Here is an 18,583-nt window from a genome sequence, read left to right as displayed (position 1 = left end):
CATGAAATATACAAAGGGGGGTGGGGGTGAAGTCTGAATCTTGCTCTGTATTCCAGTAAACATGTTGACCTTGGGAAAAATCACTTAGCCCTTGTTTGCCTGGAATTCAGTCTATTTGTAAATTCAGTTGAAAGAAGCAAAGATCAGCTGTACTCTGTGTGTGTGTGTGTGTGTGTGTGTGTGCACCCGCGCGCGCGTGCATATGGGCTTAAATTGTATGTATGGTAAATTGGGATCCCACCCAAACTGCAGACAGATGTAAAAGTTTGCTGTAAGCAAATGCCAGGAGGAAATGCATGCCATGCATGCAAACAGCAAACAGAATCTGTTTGTGAGAACCACTTATAAGCCACAGAATTAATTGCAAAAAGGGGATCATTCATGCAATTTCTAAAGTGCCATGGACACAGGCCAACACATTTGTGAATTGCAATCTCTAAATTACTGTTCAGGACTAGAATTCTGGGTTGAAATATGCACGTGAGATAGCTCAAAGGTAGTTAACTGAAGGGCAGGGAGGTAATTTTTAAAAAGAGTAGTTAGATGAAGTAAAATTTTCATGCTCACCTTTTCAAACATATTCCCTTGTCACAAGTCAGACATACTTTGCTTTCCCAATGCAGTACATAAATGTCACTTCAAGAATAGGCAGAATAATCTGTTATGATTACAGAAACACTGCCTGGGCATTGGTTTGTTGAGATATACTGTATGCATTCCAAATCCATGTCTCTTTTTTCGCAACAGCATTTTGCTTGTGCAAGGGAAAACCCAAAGAGAAATAAATCTATAGAGATAACACCAATTTTCAAAACTCTTTTGTGGGCATAATACAACTGGTTAAAAACGCCTATAAGCAGTAATTGCTTCAACATGGGCAGCATATAAACTATGGAATTTTGTAGATCACGTGAAGTGTTAATACCACTTTATAATGCCTTGGTAAGGCCACACTGGGAATACTGCATTCAGTTTTGGTCGCCATGATGTAAAAAAGTTGTGGAGACTCTAGAAAGTGTGCAGAGAAGAGCAACAAAGATGATTAGGGGACTGGAGGTTAAAACATATGAAGAACGGTTGCATGAACTGGGTATGTCTAGTTTAATGAAAAGAAGGACTAGGGGAGACGTGATAGCAGTGTTCCAATATCTCAGGGGTTGCCACAAAGAAGAGGGAGTCAAACTATTCTCCAAGGCACCTGAGGGTAGAACAAGAAGCAATGGGTGGAAACTAGTCAAGGAGAGAAGCAACTTAGAACTGAAGAGAAATTTCCTGACAGTTAGAACAATTAATCAGTGGAACAGCTTGCCTCCAGAAGTCGTGAATGTTCCAACACTGGAAGTCTTTAAGAAGATGTTGGATAGCCATTTGTCTGAAACGGTAGTTTCCTGCCTTTCCTTCCTTTCCAAATCAAAGACAATATGAGAATGATTTTGAATACTTTGGAATACTATGAGGCCCACCCTGAAAAACAAATTTCTTTGATGTTTCTTGATGCACAGAAGACAACGTGAATTGGCAATTTCTACAACTGGAGCAGATGAACTTTGGTAAGAAATTTATTCAAACCATACGAATGATATATCATAAACAAACAGCAAAGATAATGGTAAATGGAGAATTGACAGATCCTATTGAAATAAAGAGAGGTACGAGACAAGGTTGCCCATTATCACCGTTACTCTTTGTCTTAACATTAGAAGTTTTAAACAGAAAGATCAGAGAAGAAGAAGAAATAAGAGGAATGAAAATTAAAAAAGAAGAATATAAGCTACAAGCGTTTGTGGATGATTTAGTTTTTATTCTTGAAGATCCACTAGAAACAACACTCAAATTGCTAGAAAGAATAGAGGAATATGGAAAAGTAGCAGGCTTGAAAATAAGCAAAGACAAAACAAAGATTATGACAAAGAATATACCAGCAAGACAAAAGGAAGAGTTGTCAGAAGCTTTGCGGATTCAAATTATAAGTAAGGTTAAATATTTGGGGATATACTTATCACCTAGATGCAGTACTCTCAAGGAGGACAATTATACTAGACTAAAACAACAAATTGCGACTGACTTGATGAAATGGGAAAATTTACAACTATCAATGATGGGAAGAATTTCTACAATTAAAATGAACATTCTACCTAGAATTTTATAACTGTTCCAGACAATCCCAATCAGATTGGGTAAGGATTTTTTTCAAGACCTAAACAAAATGGTTTTGAAGTTTATTTGGCAAGGGGAAAAAGCTAGAATAAAACTTAAACTGTTACTAGATGCTAGAATTAGAGGAGGATTGGGCTTACCTGATTGGGAGTTATACTACCAAGCAACAAACTTGAAGTGGATTAAGGAGTGGATAACACTAAAAAATTGTAGACTATTGAATGTAGAAGGTCATGCCTTACTGTTGGGATGGCATGCTTTTTATGGTATAAGGGAACTAAAGCACATGGCTATTTTAGAAGACATTATATAAGGGAGGCTTTGTTATTAAATTGGGAAAAGGTTAAAAGATTACACTATGAAAAATTCCAGTCTGGATATCAACAATTAAAGCATTTTCATATCCAATAATATATAAAAAGGAACAAACAGTTAGATATGTTGAAATATTGAATGCAGAGGGTGAACACAAATCTATCCAAGAGTTGAAACAAGAAGGGATAGAAATGAATTGGTATTCATATGTACAGATACAATCTAGATATAATGAAGATAGAAAATCCAAAGGTTTTTACAATAAAATGACTGAGTTAGACAAAATCTTAACAGGTACTGATGAAAAAGTAATTAAAAAACTATACGGATATTTATTGGAAGTTAAATTACAAGAAGAACAAGTTAAAGAAACTATGATAGCTTGGGGGAAAAAAATTAGGTATGGGATTGATTTAGAGAAATGGCAGAAACTGTGGTCTCAAAACTATAAAATGACAATGTCTACTGCATATAGAGAAAATTTGTATAAGATGTTTTACAGGTGGCATCTACCCCCAACGAGAATTGCAAGAATGTCCAAGAATAAATCAGAAAAGTGTTGGAAATGTCATCAGATACCGGGCTCATATTACCACATGTGGTGGACTTGCATTGAAGCTAAAAGATACTGGACTAAAATCCACATGTGGTTGGAGAAAATGACACACAAACAAATAGACTTTAAACCAGAAGTTTTTTTATTGGGAATCATACCAGTAATCTATAATAAAGACTTAAAATATCTGATTGTAAACGTGTTAACAGCAGCCAGAATCGTATTTTCAAAAAACTGGAAAAATGAAACAATACCAAAACAAGAAGAAATTATTCGAAAAATAATGGGCTGTGCTGAAATGAGTAAATTGACACTTGAAATTAGAGAACAAGAAGACAAGCAATTTTATAAGATATGGGACTTGTTTTATCAGTGGCTGGGGGAAAAAACTTGGAAATGAAAAATGTTTTACTCATGTTTTAACTGAAGGAGTTAAATGATAACACAATTATGCTGTGAAATAGGTTAACAACGATACAATGAAAAACTGATACATCTATGAATTGAATACTTTAGAATTTTTTGTTTTAAAAAGGATAAGGATAACAATGATTTATGTTATGTTATGTGATATAATGTACAACCCTAAGAACATATTACAATGATATCTTGTTGTTGATAAATAATTTTAATAAGGGAATAATTAAAAATTGGTGTATATATATATATATATATATATATATATATATATATATATATATATATATATATATGTGTGTGTGTGTGTGTGTGTGTGTGTGTGTAGTGACTATTTAGAATATTTTGTTGAAAAATGAAGGAATAAGATTTCTGTTTGAATGTATGATGTACAAGGATAATAATGAACATAAGCATACCTGATAGTTGATTGGTGGAATTATGCATAATTGAAAATAGTGATATACAAATATAAATGGTTGGTAATTTTTTTTTCTTTCACATGGGGATTATATAAAGGTATACTGTAATCAAATAGACAATCAAGAATGTAAGGGAATTATGATTTATTGGAAAAAATAATGCTAATTGTAATTGAACATATACTGTACAATGAAAGTGAGGTATTTAGTTATACTAGAAAAATCTGTAATGGTAAATGTTATTTGAGAATATGGATATTAAAACACCTGTAACCAGACGACATGCTGTATGTGATGATGTTTTTTTTGTCTTTTTTGTTTTTTTATTGTTGTGTGTTTGTGTTGTCTGTTTAATAAAAATAAAAATTTATATTAAAAAAAAAGATGTTGGATAGCCATTTGTCTGAAATGGTAGTTTCCTGCCTAGGCAGGGGGTTGGACTAGAAGACCTCCAAGGTCCCTTCCTACTCTGCTATTGTATTATTGTATAAACACTTATTACATATTGACTTTTTATACATTGGCTATTCATTAAATTGAGGTTTATTTAAATCCAGATTAAACTGAAATTTGAGGATTCCCAGACCTGGTAGATTCACTTCCAACTAGATTCTAAGATGATTTGCGGTTAGGGATTCCAAGAGTTGAAGTCGAACTGTTCTGGAGATCTTTAGATTGGAGGAAATCACTCCAGAGCAGCAGTGTTCAAAATGGCTTCCTCAGAACCCCAGGATTCCATGAGGGATAGAACACGACCATTTCTGTATAAATAATATGAAATGTATTATTGCCGGTGTATTGGTGTTTGCACCAAACATTAATTGTAACATTTTGTTCAAATAAAATCTATTTGAACAAAATTTAAAACTGATTTCATGGAATATTTGTTCAGACACCATTCCTTGGGTATCTCGAGGTTGAAGACCACTGCTCTAGAACAGCGTTTCTCAACTGTAGCCAATTTAAGATGTGTGATCTTGCTGGACATGCTGTCTAGCAAATTCTGAGAGTTTGTAAACCGGGGGCAAGGGGGGCGCTGAGGAAAGCAAGGGTATGGATGATGCTCTCCTACCAGCCCTTAGGCCAAAACAGCAGTCAGCTTCCTGCAGTGTTAAAGAATCTTGTATTGTCACTGCAGCTTTAGAGTGTTATAACAAAATTAACTTCTGAGGGTTTTCATATACACAAGCAGGAAAGGTAAGCAGAGTGCCCATTTATACTCACCATAGGTCATAGGGCTCCACTAATATTGCTGGCATCCAATTATTTAGTGTGTTTTATACACTGAGCTTTCAGAAAAAGTTATACAGCTAAGGAAATGCCATCTTCAGTCTTCACCTTCTAGGCTAATGAGAAATGCAAATGACCTTCCACAATGATTCTTTTTTAAACTGCCTGCCTGCCTGCAGAAAACACCATCAAAGAAAAGGATAACCTCTTGTTTGTTTTCCTTATTCTCTGAAATCTACCAGCAAATGTCATTAAATAACAGTAATACTGAACTTGAAAATCTTTGAAGGCAGAATCTGTCTGACTTTCTCTGGGTTTGGAAGCTAGGATTTGGTTTGCCTGCTACTTGGATGGGAGATCAATAACTACAAACCAGGTTTTCTATGCTGCTACCAAGAAAACTACATAGAAGCGATTATGAAATCACCAGAAATGAAAAGTGAGAGGAGGAAGACTCTGGTGGCGCAGTGGTTAGAATGCAGTACTGCAGGCTACTTCTGATGACTGCCGGTTGCCTGTAATTTGGCAGTTTGAATCTCACCCGACAAAAGCTTGACTCAGCCTTCCATCCTTCTGAGCTCGGTAAAATGAGGACCCAGATTGTTGGGGGCAACAGGCTGACTCTGTAAACCGCTTAGAAAGGCTATAAAAGCACTGTGAAGAGATATATGTCTAAGTGTTATTGCTATTAATCTATGCAAATTACTTCATTCTCCTGTTGTACCAAAGAAAGGTCCTCAGTTGTCCTGGCATTCAGTTGAGGGCCCTGCTAATCCTCCTTTGCATATCCCTTTGCCATTACGCCACCCTCCCACACGTAAACTTACAATCCATCTATGCTCCTTGAAAAGCTTCCTTGTAGTTTTCATGACCCAAAGACAACTATATTCACATATAGCCGTGATGGCGAACCTATGGCACGCCTACCACAGGTGGCACACAGAGCCATATTTCCTGGCAAGGCAGCGCTCAGCTCTGGCCAGCTGATTTTTGGCACTCCAGAGGCTTGGGGGAGACTGTTTTCACCCTCCCAGGCCTCTGAAGCCTAGAGAGGGCCAAAAACCGGTCAACCGGAAGTTTATTTCCGAACTTTTGGTTGGCCTGTTGGGCCTGTTTTTTACACTCTCTAGACTCTGGAGGCTTTCCTGAAGCCTAGGGAGAAAGAAAACAGCCTCCCCCAGCCCCCCAGGGGCCTCCGAAGGGCCGGGGAGGCCATTTTCACCCTCCCTCAGGCTTCAGGAAGCCTGGGGAGGGTGAAAATTTCCCCCTGCATGGGAGGTCACTCGCTCATGCGCAGGTGGGGAGGGGGATCATGTATGTATGTGGAGGTGGATGGGCACAATTTTAGCACACCTTTAGAAAAAGGTTAGCCATCACTGACATATAGCCTTCTGTGTAGTTTTCATGATCCAAAGGCAACTATGTATACACATATGTCTTCCCCAGTTTCCTGGGTGTCTCTTCAGTGATAAAGCATGCAACTAGCTTTCTTATCATCATGCCCCAATTTCTCAATCCCATTCCATGCTTTATAACCATCTTTCTCTTCCTGATCTATTGAAAGGAGAGGGCTAGATCCTTTGCTAAAATTAGTTTTCAAATAATATCCGAGCACTCAGAAGTTTTCTATTCCCAACTTCCCGAAACCTCACTCGCTGTTATGGCTGCAGAAAAAGAAAGCAGGTGCAGTTCTAATGGGGGGTGCATTTTGTTATAGAAAAGGTGAAGGATGCTTGAGAAGTCAAAGAAATACAATGAGCCTCAGATATTGTAAACATGCCTGTCTGCCTCTCTCCTGCATATAATCCTGTTTCAAAATCAGAAGGAAAATGGCTGTGTGGAAGTATGTCTGGCTGAACTGATTAGCCAGGCTGATCCCAATGCCTCGATTAATGGCGACTCTCTCTGACTCCTCCCCCTTGAGTTACAGGGTCCTGGCATTCAGCCCCAAAATCCAACTGAATAGCACCATTGAGGACTCTTCCCAAGGCAGCAAGGCGAAAGATCAGCAAACTCTGGTAAAAGAAAACAATCCACTTCTCTTTTGCCTTCTCCTCTGCATGACTTCACATTAGCCAGAGTTCAATCATCTTGATTTGGATCACCCTTCAAAGGCCCTCTCATCACGCCCACTGCAACAGAAACTGTCCTTTATGAGAGTAGTTTAAGATCTTCCTCAAAGTAGCCAGTGAAGTGGCTTTCAAGGTGATTTCATTATCCACAAGAGAACAACTGAGCAAAGCCACAACACATTAGCAGAAAATAGAGCTTCATTGTCAAGTTTTCTTGACTTGGGCGCACTGATGAAACTCCAGAGAACTGAAGGAATCGGATCTAGGACAATTTGCCACCGAGGAGATGGTGGCAATGAAGAAATCTACTGGGGATTCAACAGCCCGTTTCCCAGAAGCACAAAAGCAGGAGTAGGCATGTTATGTTTGTGAACCTTTGAAATCCATTTGTGAATCTTATGTTAGCCTTTGAAATCCATTTCAAAGGCTAAAACTGCAGATTCAGTCCAAAGTTACCTGGGATTTAGTAATTATTTTATTGCTTCTAAGCCTCCACTGCCATACCCTTATTTCCCGAACAGCTTTTAGATGAGGGAAGAGAGAGAAATCATTTCACATGTGGTCAAGGGGAATACTGCTGATCCCAGCACATTCCAAAGGTGGTGAAACATACTAGATACACAAAAATTAGTATGAATCTACCTCATTTCCCTCCTTGGGATTATTTGTATTGGTGACATCTGTAGCTTTTTGGGCACATACCAAGGTAGGTGGTGGGAGAAGGAAAACAAACATCCAAACCAGAAGATACAGTTAATACAGAACTATTTCAAGCAGATCTCATTGCTTTCCTTCCAGTAGTAGTATGTCACTTGAAGAAATTCCTGTTATAAAGCAGATCCTGATTTCCCCAAATTTCTGTCTGTACCCCCAAGGATAAGAACCCACTTATGCTGAACTTATGGGGTTGGGAGGCAAGGGAACAAGTATTACATGTGTCACAACCAGGGGTGGGCTTCTCGCCCCGTTCCAACCGGTTCGGTTGGAACGGGGCCAGCGGCGTCCTCGTGCATGCGCGCAGTGCACGCATGCGTACTAGCATCTGCGTGACGCTCCAGCTGCTCCTGGATGATTGCGCAGGCGCTGTATGCGTCCTGCGCATGTGTGGAAGCGCAGAACTCGTCAAAACCGGGTAAGGACCACGGGCGGGCGCACCCTTCACCGTTCCCAGAAGTTACTTACTTCCGGGTTCGGCGACCAACCGGTTCGCAGGACCGCCGCGAACCGGTTGAAACCCACCCCTGGTCACAATGCAAACTCTACCTCTTATGCATTTGCAAGCAATGAAAGGATAGAACTTGTTTCATGATGCCACGTTCTGTCATGTTGGCTTCATCAAGGCTAGAAGCAGATGCTCGCAGTGCTAAGACTTTTGCATTGTGTCCATCAAAATGTAGGAAGTTCTAATTCATATCCCATTCTTGCGCCATGCTAGGTGAGTATAGGGCGATGACAGAAAGTAAATCTGAGTGTGTGAAGTGTGGTGATGTAGAGATTTGTATGAACTCCAGGTTCAAATCTCAGCTTGCTGTTATTCAGCCTCGTCTGTTTCAGATGGCTGTTGTGGAAGTGGTACAACACTGTGAATAGGAGTGGTGCAAGAAGGGAAATGTGTAGGAATGCACTGGAAAAAAAGCAAGGAAAATTAAATGGAGTTAATGACAGGATATGCAAGAAACACGTTTGGACATTATTCAGGTTGGCTAACATTATTTTGGTAGTGTAAAATAGGTTTCCAACTAACAAAAATAGGGTTCACAAAACAATTAGCACATTCATAGAGAAGCAAGACCAATGGGTTCAGGTTTCTACTTCATAAATGTGGAAGGGTTGCATCTCTATTCAGAATAGTTAGGTGTGCATAGCATCACAACTCACAGCTAAGCTGAACATTGTACACCTCCAGATATTTGATGATTCAAAGCACTATGCCACTCAAATCCATGGTGATTCCGAACAATGAGTGTGCAGGAATAATTGCCTCATATCCTATTTTGTGATGGATATTTTGAGGTTCAACTTACTGTGGGAACATAAAACATAATATTTTAGGATCCTGTGTGCACTCAACCAACATATGAAGCCACAATGTGGTTTCTTTGCTGAGACATGGCAGGCTATGTGAACATAATAGTGGTATTTTGCACATTCTGTAAATTCATCTGCTGTTTTTACTCTTTCGTCCAGCAGAGGTAGACGTGCCTTCCCAGGCAAATTTTCACTTAACTTCTTTTAGCCTCATTACTTCCTACAAGGTCCCTCTCTCCCCTTATTTTTCTAAAACTTGATCTTTACTTAGGCAGAGCTGCCAAGGAGGGTAAGGTTTCTTTTCTAACCAGCTGGGCAGAATGCCAGATTCAGTCCTAAAGCATCAGCTATCCCTGGGATAGATAATTGGAAGGCGACTGCACACTTACATTTTTGGACAATGTTTTGTTTGAACGAGTGATTAAAATCTACTGTCAATTATTGTATTGGTGTTCTGGGATTTGGAACCATAGTTTACCATTTATGTAGATGTCTGTCTCATTCACTTCAGTGTCCACAAAAGAGATTTAGTTCCTCCTCTCAAATCATTTGTTGGCATCTCTTGTGATATCGTAGATCCTCTCACCACTTGCACTCACATTCATGGTGTCAAATACAAACCATCCTGCAGCAGCAAGAGATTCGTTAACTTACATTGCCAACAATAGCATTGAGAAAGGGATGAGGACTATATGTTATGTTCTCCATTCTAAATCAGTTTAAGTAAGGACCATGGATTGGGTTGCGAAAATCTGGGCCACTCATAATGGAAGGTGAAGAAATAGTGGATCACCTGGTTAACTGCTGCAAGAAGATCACACAGACTGTGTATAAACAATGGTATGACGAAGTAACAACAATGGTGCACTGGAAGATCTGCAAGGAAATTCAATTTGTGGTAGGACCACAAAATAGCCAAAGAATTAGAAAATGAAAAAGCTAAAACACTTCAGACCTTTACAATTCAAGCTGACAAGCACCTGCCGTATGACCACCCAGACTTAACATTAAAAAAAAATTGTTTTAAATATAACAGAAGAAATCCCAGTTCAATCTCTCGTTTGGCTTTTTTTCCCCTAGCATTCTTCCTCTACCGAATGGCTTCAGGCAGGCTGCCCAACTGCCAGTAAGGACTGAGCTTCTCATAAAGGGACTGAACCTACCTAGAAGTTCATTTTATTTCACACCACACGGCAAATTAGCTTTCTTGCTAATTAAGGTTCAGTTTTATATGTGCTAATTGCCCTAAGGTGCGCTTTAAACTGCACTTTAAAGCTTTGATTAAATGAAGGTAATATTCATAAATCTTGCCATGGAAGATCCCCCCTTTCCCCCAAAATTAGTGCTTTGACTTTCATTATGTATACCAATATATAAGAAAAGATGTGAATGTAAGAAAAACAGCTTTAAAGCAAAGAATGTTGTGATCGACTAACAAATTCTTGTTACTTAAGAGCAAGCTTCTCTAACTGGAATCCTCCAGTTATGTCAGAAAAGCAATTCACCAACATTTCAATTTAACTTGATCAAAATGCAAGCTGTCAACTCCATCGTGGCATGAAACTGTCAGGGTTAGGATCATCTGGTAAGGTCAATTTGATGTCTCCAATTAATCCTACAAAAATGTATCCCAAATCATAGACAAGCCAAAATCTTCTACCACTCTCTTCTTCTCAATGCCAGATAATGATTTACAGTAAGATTTAGTAGAACGCTTAATTTTTAAGCATTTGTCTATTGCTATTATTTGATGTGGAACCTGGTGGCTCAGTGGCTATAATGCTGAGCTTGTCAATCAGAAAGGTCGGCAGTTTGGCGGTTTGAATCTCTACCGCCGCGTAATGGAGTGAACTCCCTTTACTTGTCCCAGCTTCTGCCAAACTAGCAGTTTGAAAGCATGTAAAAATGCAAGTAGAAAAATAGGAACCACCATTCTTTGTGCCTTTAGGCATTTAGTCATATGGGCCACATGACCATGGATAAGTCTTCAGACAGTGCTGGCTCTTAGGCTTTGAAACAGAGATGAGCACCACCTTCTAGAGTCGGGAACGACTAGTACATATGTGCGAAGGGAACCTTTATCTTATTATTTGATAAGTGCCATTATAAATACACTAAGAAAGCAGTTTCGAACAAACTACTGCCTAAATTCTATTGCATTTCTGTGGTACCCTGGAAGTCATGGCACTTCAATTTAAAAAAAATCCATTTTTATTTTGCAGGATTACACTAAGAAACAAATACATTTGGTTTTTCAAAGTATGCACATTTAAAATCAGACTCACCCAAGGATGTGTGTCCTAATGAGGCATCGTAATGATGAGCCTCATCATGCTCATTTTGTCTTAAAAGGCAAGTTCATGTCATATCTAATAGTCCACAGCTAGCTCCTGCTACTCAATCTGTTTGGGATAGCACCACAAAATAAACTCTTATTGTGCTTTGGCAAGTTTGGCTCTAGCAGTGGTTGAGTGCCATCTAGAGAAGGAAAAGTGAACTAAGCCATGCTAGAGAACAACAGAAATCCAGCACTTCAGAATGCAATGCTAGAAAAAAAGAACTGAGCTATAATATAGAGTTACAATAGTGAAACTGGTTGAACTTCTCAAATGTTAAAAAGTCAATGGTGAACTATGTATCAAAGGTTTGGAATTTGCTTATCAGAAATTATGGTTCTACCCAGGGTGGAGGCAGCTGAAGGAAACGTTGAGGAATTGGAATGTAGTACTATTCCAAACCGTTAAAGAATGTTTGTCAAAAATGGGTGATCTATCTCTTTTGGAAAAGGTAATATGTTCTATAAATCAAAACAATGCAGCAATGTGAAACTGTGGTAGACATGTTGATATTATACAATCATATTTTATTGCACTATAGTCATTAATAAACCAATAATGACCAATAGTCTGAAAGGTCATTCTTTTAGAGATATTTCCTTATCAGATTCCTCAATACCTTCCAAAATGACAAAAATTCTAATGTACTGACTTCACTGGAAAAACAGATAGTCAAGAGATATACTCGTTTTGAAAATAGCCCATGTTGAATTATTAGTATTATGTCATAAACTGTTTTATGATCATTTTTCTGTCATAAAATACTATATTTTATAAAATTTAAATTCCAGTGTCATGGGTTCCCAATTTTGGATCCATTGTGTAAGTTAGCTCATTTGAAGTACTTTTGTTCAAACATTATTGCCTTCACCCAGTTAATCATTACAGAAATAAGAGTACGTATAAGACAGTTTTTTTCTCTCTTTTAGTTTGTAGCTTGTTTGGGGATTCTCTTTTCTAATTTTTAAAATTAGCTTTAGATTGTTGTGTAAGCATAAAACAAATACATAAAAATCAGTGGAAGAAGTAGACTAATTGAATTCAACGTACTTTAAAAATAAACATTTTTCAGAGGTACAAATCATTTGTTAAACTGGAATTTATAGATTGTTTTTGCAATGATCTATTTACCTTAATGAGCAGAAAATCAGTTTTAGGTAAAATTATTTGGGCACGGAAATTGATATTCTAGTTTATAAGACACGAAGAGTTATTCAAGTATCATTCACGCCGATAAGAAACATAGACTAAAAACCAGGGAAAACAGCAATTTTTACAGCATCGTATCTTATTCCATGCTAATGTCTTTGATCTAAAATGAAATGTTAATAAAAGAAACCAGAAAAGTAATCCCAGGCAGTCCAAAGTTTATTTCTCATAGGTGAGAAACAAAAGTACAATGGAAACCAAACTGCATGTATGATATTGATTGTATATAATCTTTGTATGTAGCATTGCCTTCAACTCGGGTTGAATATTGGCAGCAGCAAGGTTTGCTCATTCCTAGTCTCTATCCTTCTTAGCCTTCATTCTTTGTAGAAATCACTTTGCACCAGACCTTTCTACCCCCCCAAAGGCAAGCCAACATCCCCCCCCCCCGCTCCAAAATGACAGGTAGAGCAGTATAGCAATGTCCACAGGAATAACATTTTTAAAAAACAAAGAATTCCACATTTAAAAAGTAATTCAAAAACAATCACAACAAATGGAATCGTATACTAATCTCAAATCTTTTAAAATGGAATGAGGCAACAAGGAAGTTAGAAGTCAAGTCTAGAAATCTACAAATGGGAGCAATTCTGTGTCTTTTCAGTATCAAGATAGTAGCAGTGTATCTCTTCAATTCAGCAGCAGTGAAGAAAACACTTGGATGGGACAGATCTGATCTAGAATACACAGCTTCCTTTATTTCTAGCAGCCTAAGTAGCTAATTGCTGTGGAAAGTAAAGCACAAATGCATCATACCTGCAGACTAATGATGCTTTGAGGCAATATATTTCATTAAAGCTAACCAATACAGAACAGGCCATGAATGAAGACTTTCTTGGATTTCTGAACTAAACTAACATGAAAGTATCAGATCACAGATGTCTTTCCTGTCCCAGAAAAGAATTAATTAAGGTGTTCATCTACTCAGCTTAGTTATGCATCTTTTAACATGCCATATTTATATATTTTAAAAATATTTAGGCCAGAATCCAAGCTGTGTGCTGAAGCATTACAAGAACGAGTAGATGCAATCGCAGCTGCTGATCTTCCAAAGGCATATCTCCAGATCCAACATTGCAGGGATTACTCCATACATGGACCAGTTCATCTCAATGTTAGGGAATGTCAACACAAACTCTAGTTTTGCAAGATAGATATGGATGCCCATCTGGTGAACAATAAAGATACCCAAGTATGTCATCATCTATCAGAAGTGTGTCTGTATATTAAACTGTTTTGTAAACCTAATGCCTAACTCTAGCAAGGTGAATAGGAATCTTATTATTGACTTTAGCAGAGCCATGATCCTGCATTTTCCACTATCTGCAAAACAGGAAAGGCTCTTTGAAAAAGTGAGAATTATTTATATATATATATAAATGTTCCTAAGGACAGTAAAATTGGCCAGCTTTGGACTTGAATATAAAGAGAGAAAAACAACTGGTCTGCCTTTCTGCAACTGACAAATAATAAAGAAATGGAACTCAATGAGGGAACCGATATTTGAGAATTATGCAAATATATGTGTATGGAAGGACCAGCTCACAATTTTCAAAATATGGATGAGAAACTAGCTTTACTTGGATCCCCCCGTCCCACCCCAACATGCACAGATTTAGCAGAGTTGCAACAAATAGGTTATAGCAGTTTTTAATGCAAGGATCACACATTTATGAGTGTGGGGGAAAGGGCTTTCCACAGCTTAGCAGCTGCAGCGTAACTATTCAAAAAAGCAGATCTTGTGTAGCACGTGAGTGGTGCAGATTGTGGTGGCCTTTTTTTCTATGTACAGTCCTTTGATTTGTATGCTGAAGCCTTTACAACAGATCAGACCTTGGGTGTGGCACTCTCAAAACTAGTAATACCTCCCAAACAATGGCAAGGGTGTGGGTTCTCGTTTAATTGATCACCTTGGACAAGACTCTTGGCATAATCTGACTCACAGCACACTTGGGACACAAAAAGGAAGCCAAGGCAAAGAAAATGCAATTTTCACTTCTGACATCTTAACATTTAATACTTCATGTCCTTTTCAGGGAAAGTCTAAGAATCGACATTAAAGGTTTATTCTATGATTATTTCATAAGAAACAAAAAAGGGGGAAAATCCAGGAAGACTGTGTGAGTTTGTATATAGTGTTCCTTGTTTTCTTTTTTTTCTTTTTTGTTTAAATAGCAATGCTGAATGGTGCTTTCCTGGAACAAGCACTTTATCAGGCCAAGGAGATTGTTGTAAAAGTGTCAGCATGTATTTGGCTTTAAATCTAAGGTCAAATTTTACTATTATTGGTCACAAGGCCTACATGATATACTTCAAAGAAGGAACTGTCTTATGTAAAATACTGTAGCCGCCAGAAAACAAAGGGCGATACGCTTAGGTAAATATCTGTTGCTATGTTAATAAGTACTGTATGGACACAATCCATACATAATAGGATTGTGAATTCAAAGCATTCAACAGAATTAAATATTATTTTAAAAACACTACCAAAATTTGGAATACGCTTTGTAACAGTCAGCCGTCTCAGACTCAAAAATGGAAGTGCTGCTTCCTAAAACTGAATATAAGCACAGAAGGGCTTAGTTACCAAAAAAAAGCAAAGGCAGTATAGCAATCAAAAAGTTATGCTGAAGAATGCAAAAATGCAAAACGAAAGTAAAAACACACAGCCACGGGCATATAAACCAACTGGCTGACAGTTAACTTTGGATCATACTTCTCAACTAAACCAAGATCTTCATAAGGCCTTCACTCTACCGCGGGGCCTCTCCAGAGCAAGCAACTGCTTTGCCTTTGAAACCTTTTCAACTGTCTTGAGTGTCAAATGCAGAGTCAAGCCAATTCATGGCAAGGGACAGGCAGCTAATGATTTGCAATACACAGATGAATTCCCTCTTAACAAAGTCCAAGACCTCCGATGACTGAAGAGTTTGTTCCCTTCAAATCTCCTCCTCATATCTTGTTGACCTTCAAGTAGGGAATTCAGATCCAGGCCCAGTCTTCCTTCTTTGCTCTCAGGCACAATTCTGGGAGAAATCTAGAAACTGACAGTCTCTCTCTCTCTCTTTCTCTGTCTCTTTCCTTATCTCTTGCCAACCCCATTCGTTACTTTTGTTTTTGAATGACGATTCCTCCTCCTGGATGAATGGCTGTCACTGTTGCTTGCGTGTTTGGGTGGACTGTCTTCCATTTCTAATAAACAATTGGACAGATACACAAAAGCACAGAAGAGATAATCACTTAATTTACTGTTTGGTTTGGTTTTTCAGTCAAGGGAAATTCTGGATTAAGAATACATATTGAAAGTTTAGTTGAAACCCACATGCCATCTAGTGGTTAAGCTGCCTTCTAACTAATTTTACAAGTCATTAAGTGAGTTGATTATTGTGGAACACTCATGCGGGCTACCTTTTAAGCGACACCACGAAAGATCTGCTAAACCTTGAAAGGCCAAGTTCCTGCTGAATAGATGTACTTGGTGTAATTTTATATATTACCAAATTTTATGGAATTTTAAATATCATGGCAATATAAATACATTTTAATTATTATCACATTTTTGTAATGTGTATGAAATAGTATATAACCTAGATACATTTTTCTCCTTTTGGACTTAACTCACAGTTCTAAACAAGTTTTTTTTATAGATGTATTTTAAATATCATGTTCCATCATATACATAGCAGAGCATCTTTGGAAAGACGCCACTGGAATCCATCAACTATCCAGAAAAACTGAAACAAAAGCTGAATTCTGGTGCTCCCTTCCTGCTCCTGTTAATACAGGTATGGAAAATGCTGGAATGCTGTGATGTTGAGAAACTACTTTAATCATTCAAAGAAAAGTCTTTTTTCCTCAGAGTTTTTCACAACGTTTTGGTGCAAAAACCTACTGCTGAACACAGATCCTTCCACCTGTTGAACATGGGGCTACAGCAACTACCGTATTTTTCAGACTATAAGACGCTCCAAAGTATAAGCTTTAACCTAGCTTTTGGGGAGGAAAACAAGGGGAAAATATCTGCCTCTGCCTCCCAGCAATTTGCCTCCTGGCAACAAACAGCAAACAGTACAGACAATATACACTGTTTGTAGTGTTACATTTCAGACTATACTTGTACAGATGCTGTTAAAATTGATGTGCTTTCTGGAAGTATGGTTATTCTCTGCTATTTAAAAGAAGATACAATAGTACTGGGCCTTTTCAGATCAAGCATTTATTTTAAAAATCTTCTTCATTTTGTTAAGCTGTCTAGAACAATAATAAAGCAGTCTTTAAAAATTAAGTCTAATAATGTGAACATTCTATAGGCATTTATAGTTATTGACTTACCTCCTTGCAGCAAACGGCCTGATTAGCACAAGAAAAAAAAATCTGCCTCTGCCTCCCAGAAATTTGTGTCCTGGAGCAAACAGCAAGTTTCACTTTCAATTTCAGCAGGCCTCAATCATCAGCAGGCTGTTTCAGGTTGCAGGGATTGATATAGCCTATTGCAGCCTCCACAAGCCCCATTTTCCCCGTTTGTTGAAAGGAGGTAAATTGCTGAGAGGCAGAGGCCAAAGTTGGGGCCCGTGAGTGGGTGGGGCTACATTCAGTGTATGAGCGCAACCAAATTTTCACCCTCTTTTAGGGGGGGGGGGGGAAGATGCGTCTTATACTCTGAAAAATATGGTATTTAAATTATTAAGTATATTTCTAGCACCTTCGTTTATTACTGCATAAAAAGTTTGGGAGTCACAATAACTCCAAAGGCCATCGAATAAGGTTTCCATGCAGATGATGGAACTGACTGACCAGGAGCCACAAATGTTTACATAATAATACATTAGCCTTTACAATTCCTCAAAATCTTCTGGAACAGACTGATCAGGTTAGTCCTCTAGAATTACTCAATAGATAAAATAATGCATAGTTATATACAGCTCTTGTTAAATCCCTTTAATTCTTGAGATAATTACAATACACCCTAAGAATACTATAGAGATCATCAGGCAGCAAAGGGTATGAAACCAGATTGTGTGAATTCACAAGTGATTCATGAAAGCCTGAACTAAATGGAATTTTGGTGTTATTGATATGACAAATAAATATACCAGAGCAAGTGACAGGACTTCCAGTGATTTTAGGATTATGCCAGGAAACATCCGGGATGTACAAACTATCTTCACTTTCCGACAATGTCTGTTGAGATAAATGTAATAAATGTAATGTTTGATAATACTTGTAAGCAAAGAAACACTATCAGTTTAATAAATGAGATAACTAAGTTAATATTTGGAATTCACTTTTTTAATTTCTTCTTCAATTATATGAATTTAATCAACAAGTAAGAAAGGAACTCTTGCTCTCATCTGTAACTGTATGCAGATGACCGGTTGAGCCAGAGGGAAGGGTCAAACATGTTATAAGTCATGAGTCCCTGCACACTCACAAGAAATCTAAGTCCACCCCAACTTGCATGTCTTAATTCCTGCTCATTTCCCTTGACCGTTAGTAACTCAGATTTATGTAGAGAGCTTAAGCTTGCAATAAATCTTTATACTCATTTGAATTGCCTGAATCTCCTCTTGACCACAATCCTGTTTGACATTACCTTTTGCACTGATCGTTTCCTCTCCAACTCTACTCCGTGAGAAAAAGTATGTGGAATGCAGAAAAAGACAATCAAGGACAGATTTAGACCTAAGAATTCTGCCTCAATCATAGAAGAGAGCTCAGAAATGATGAATGTGCATATGTTTGCACATCAACCAAATAACCAGTTTCCTCCATTTTTGTACTGCTTGAAACCAGAAGCCTTCAGAAAGTTAAAAGCAGAGAGTAGGAGCAATAGCCCTCTGA

At 38.0% G+C, this 18,583-nt stretch overlaps 1 protein-coding gene across 1 annotated transcript in view; it reads right to left on the bottom strand.

Annotated features, from left to right (window-relative positions):
• Positions 1-13,339: 13,339 nt before the first annotated feature.
• Positions 13,340-18,583, bottom strand: part of PTDSS1 (phosphatidylserine synthase 1) — a 42,028-nt gene continuing 36,784 nt past the window's right edge. The window contains exons 12-13 of the mRNA XM_032222657.1: positions 17,836-17,923; positions 13,340-15,934 (exon numbers count right to left, since the gene is read on the bottom strand). Of these exons, the coding sequence (XP_032078548.1) occupies positions 15,825-15,934; positions 17,836-17,923 (198 nt within the window). The 3' untranslated portion in view covers positions 13,340-15,824. The remainder of the gene's footprint in view (positions 15,935-17,835; positions 17,924-18,583) is intronic.

Source organism: Thamnophis elegans, chromosome 8 (genome assembly GCF_009769535.1).
Source record: "Thamnophis elegans isolate rThaEle1 chromosome 8, rThaEle1.pri, whole genome shotgun sequence".
Classification (NCBI taxonomy): domain Eukaryota; kingdom Metazoa; phylum Chordata; class Lepidosauria; order Squamata; family Colubridae; genus Thamnophis; species Thamnophis elegans.
Note: the sequence above shows the minus strand (reverse complement) of the source record. Positions and strands in the feature narration are given on the sequence as shown.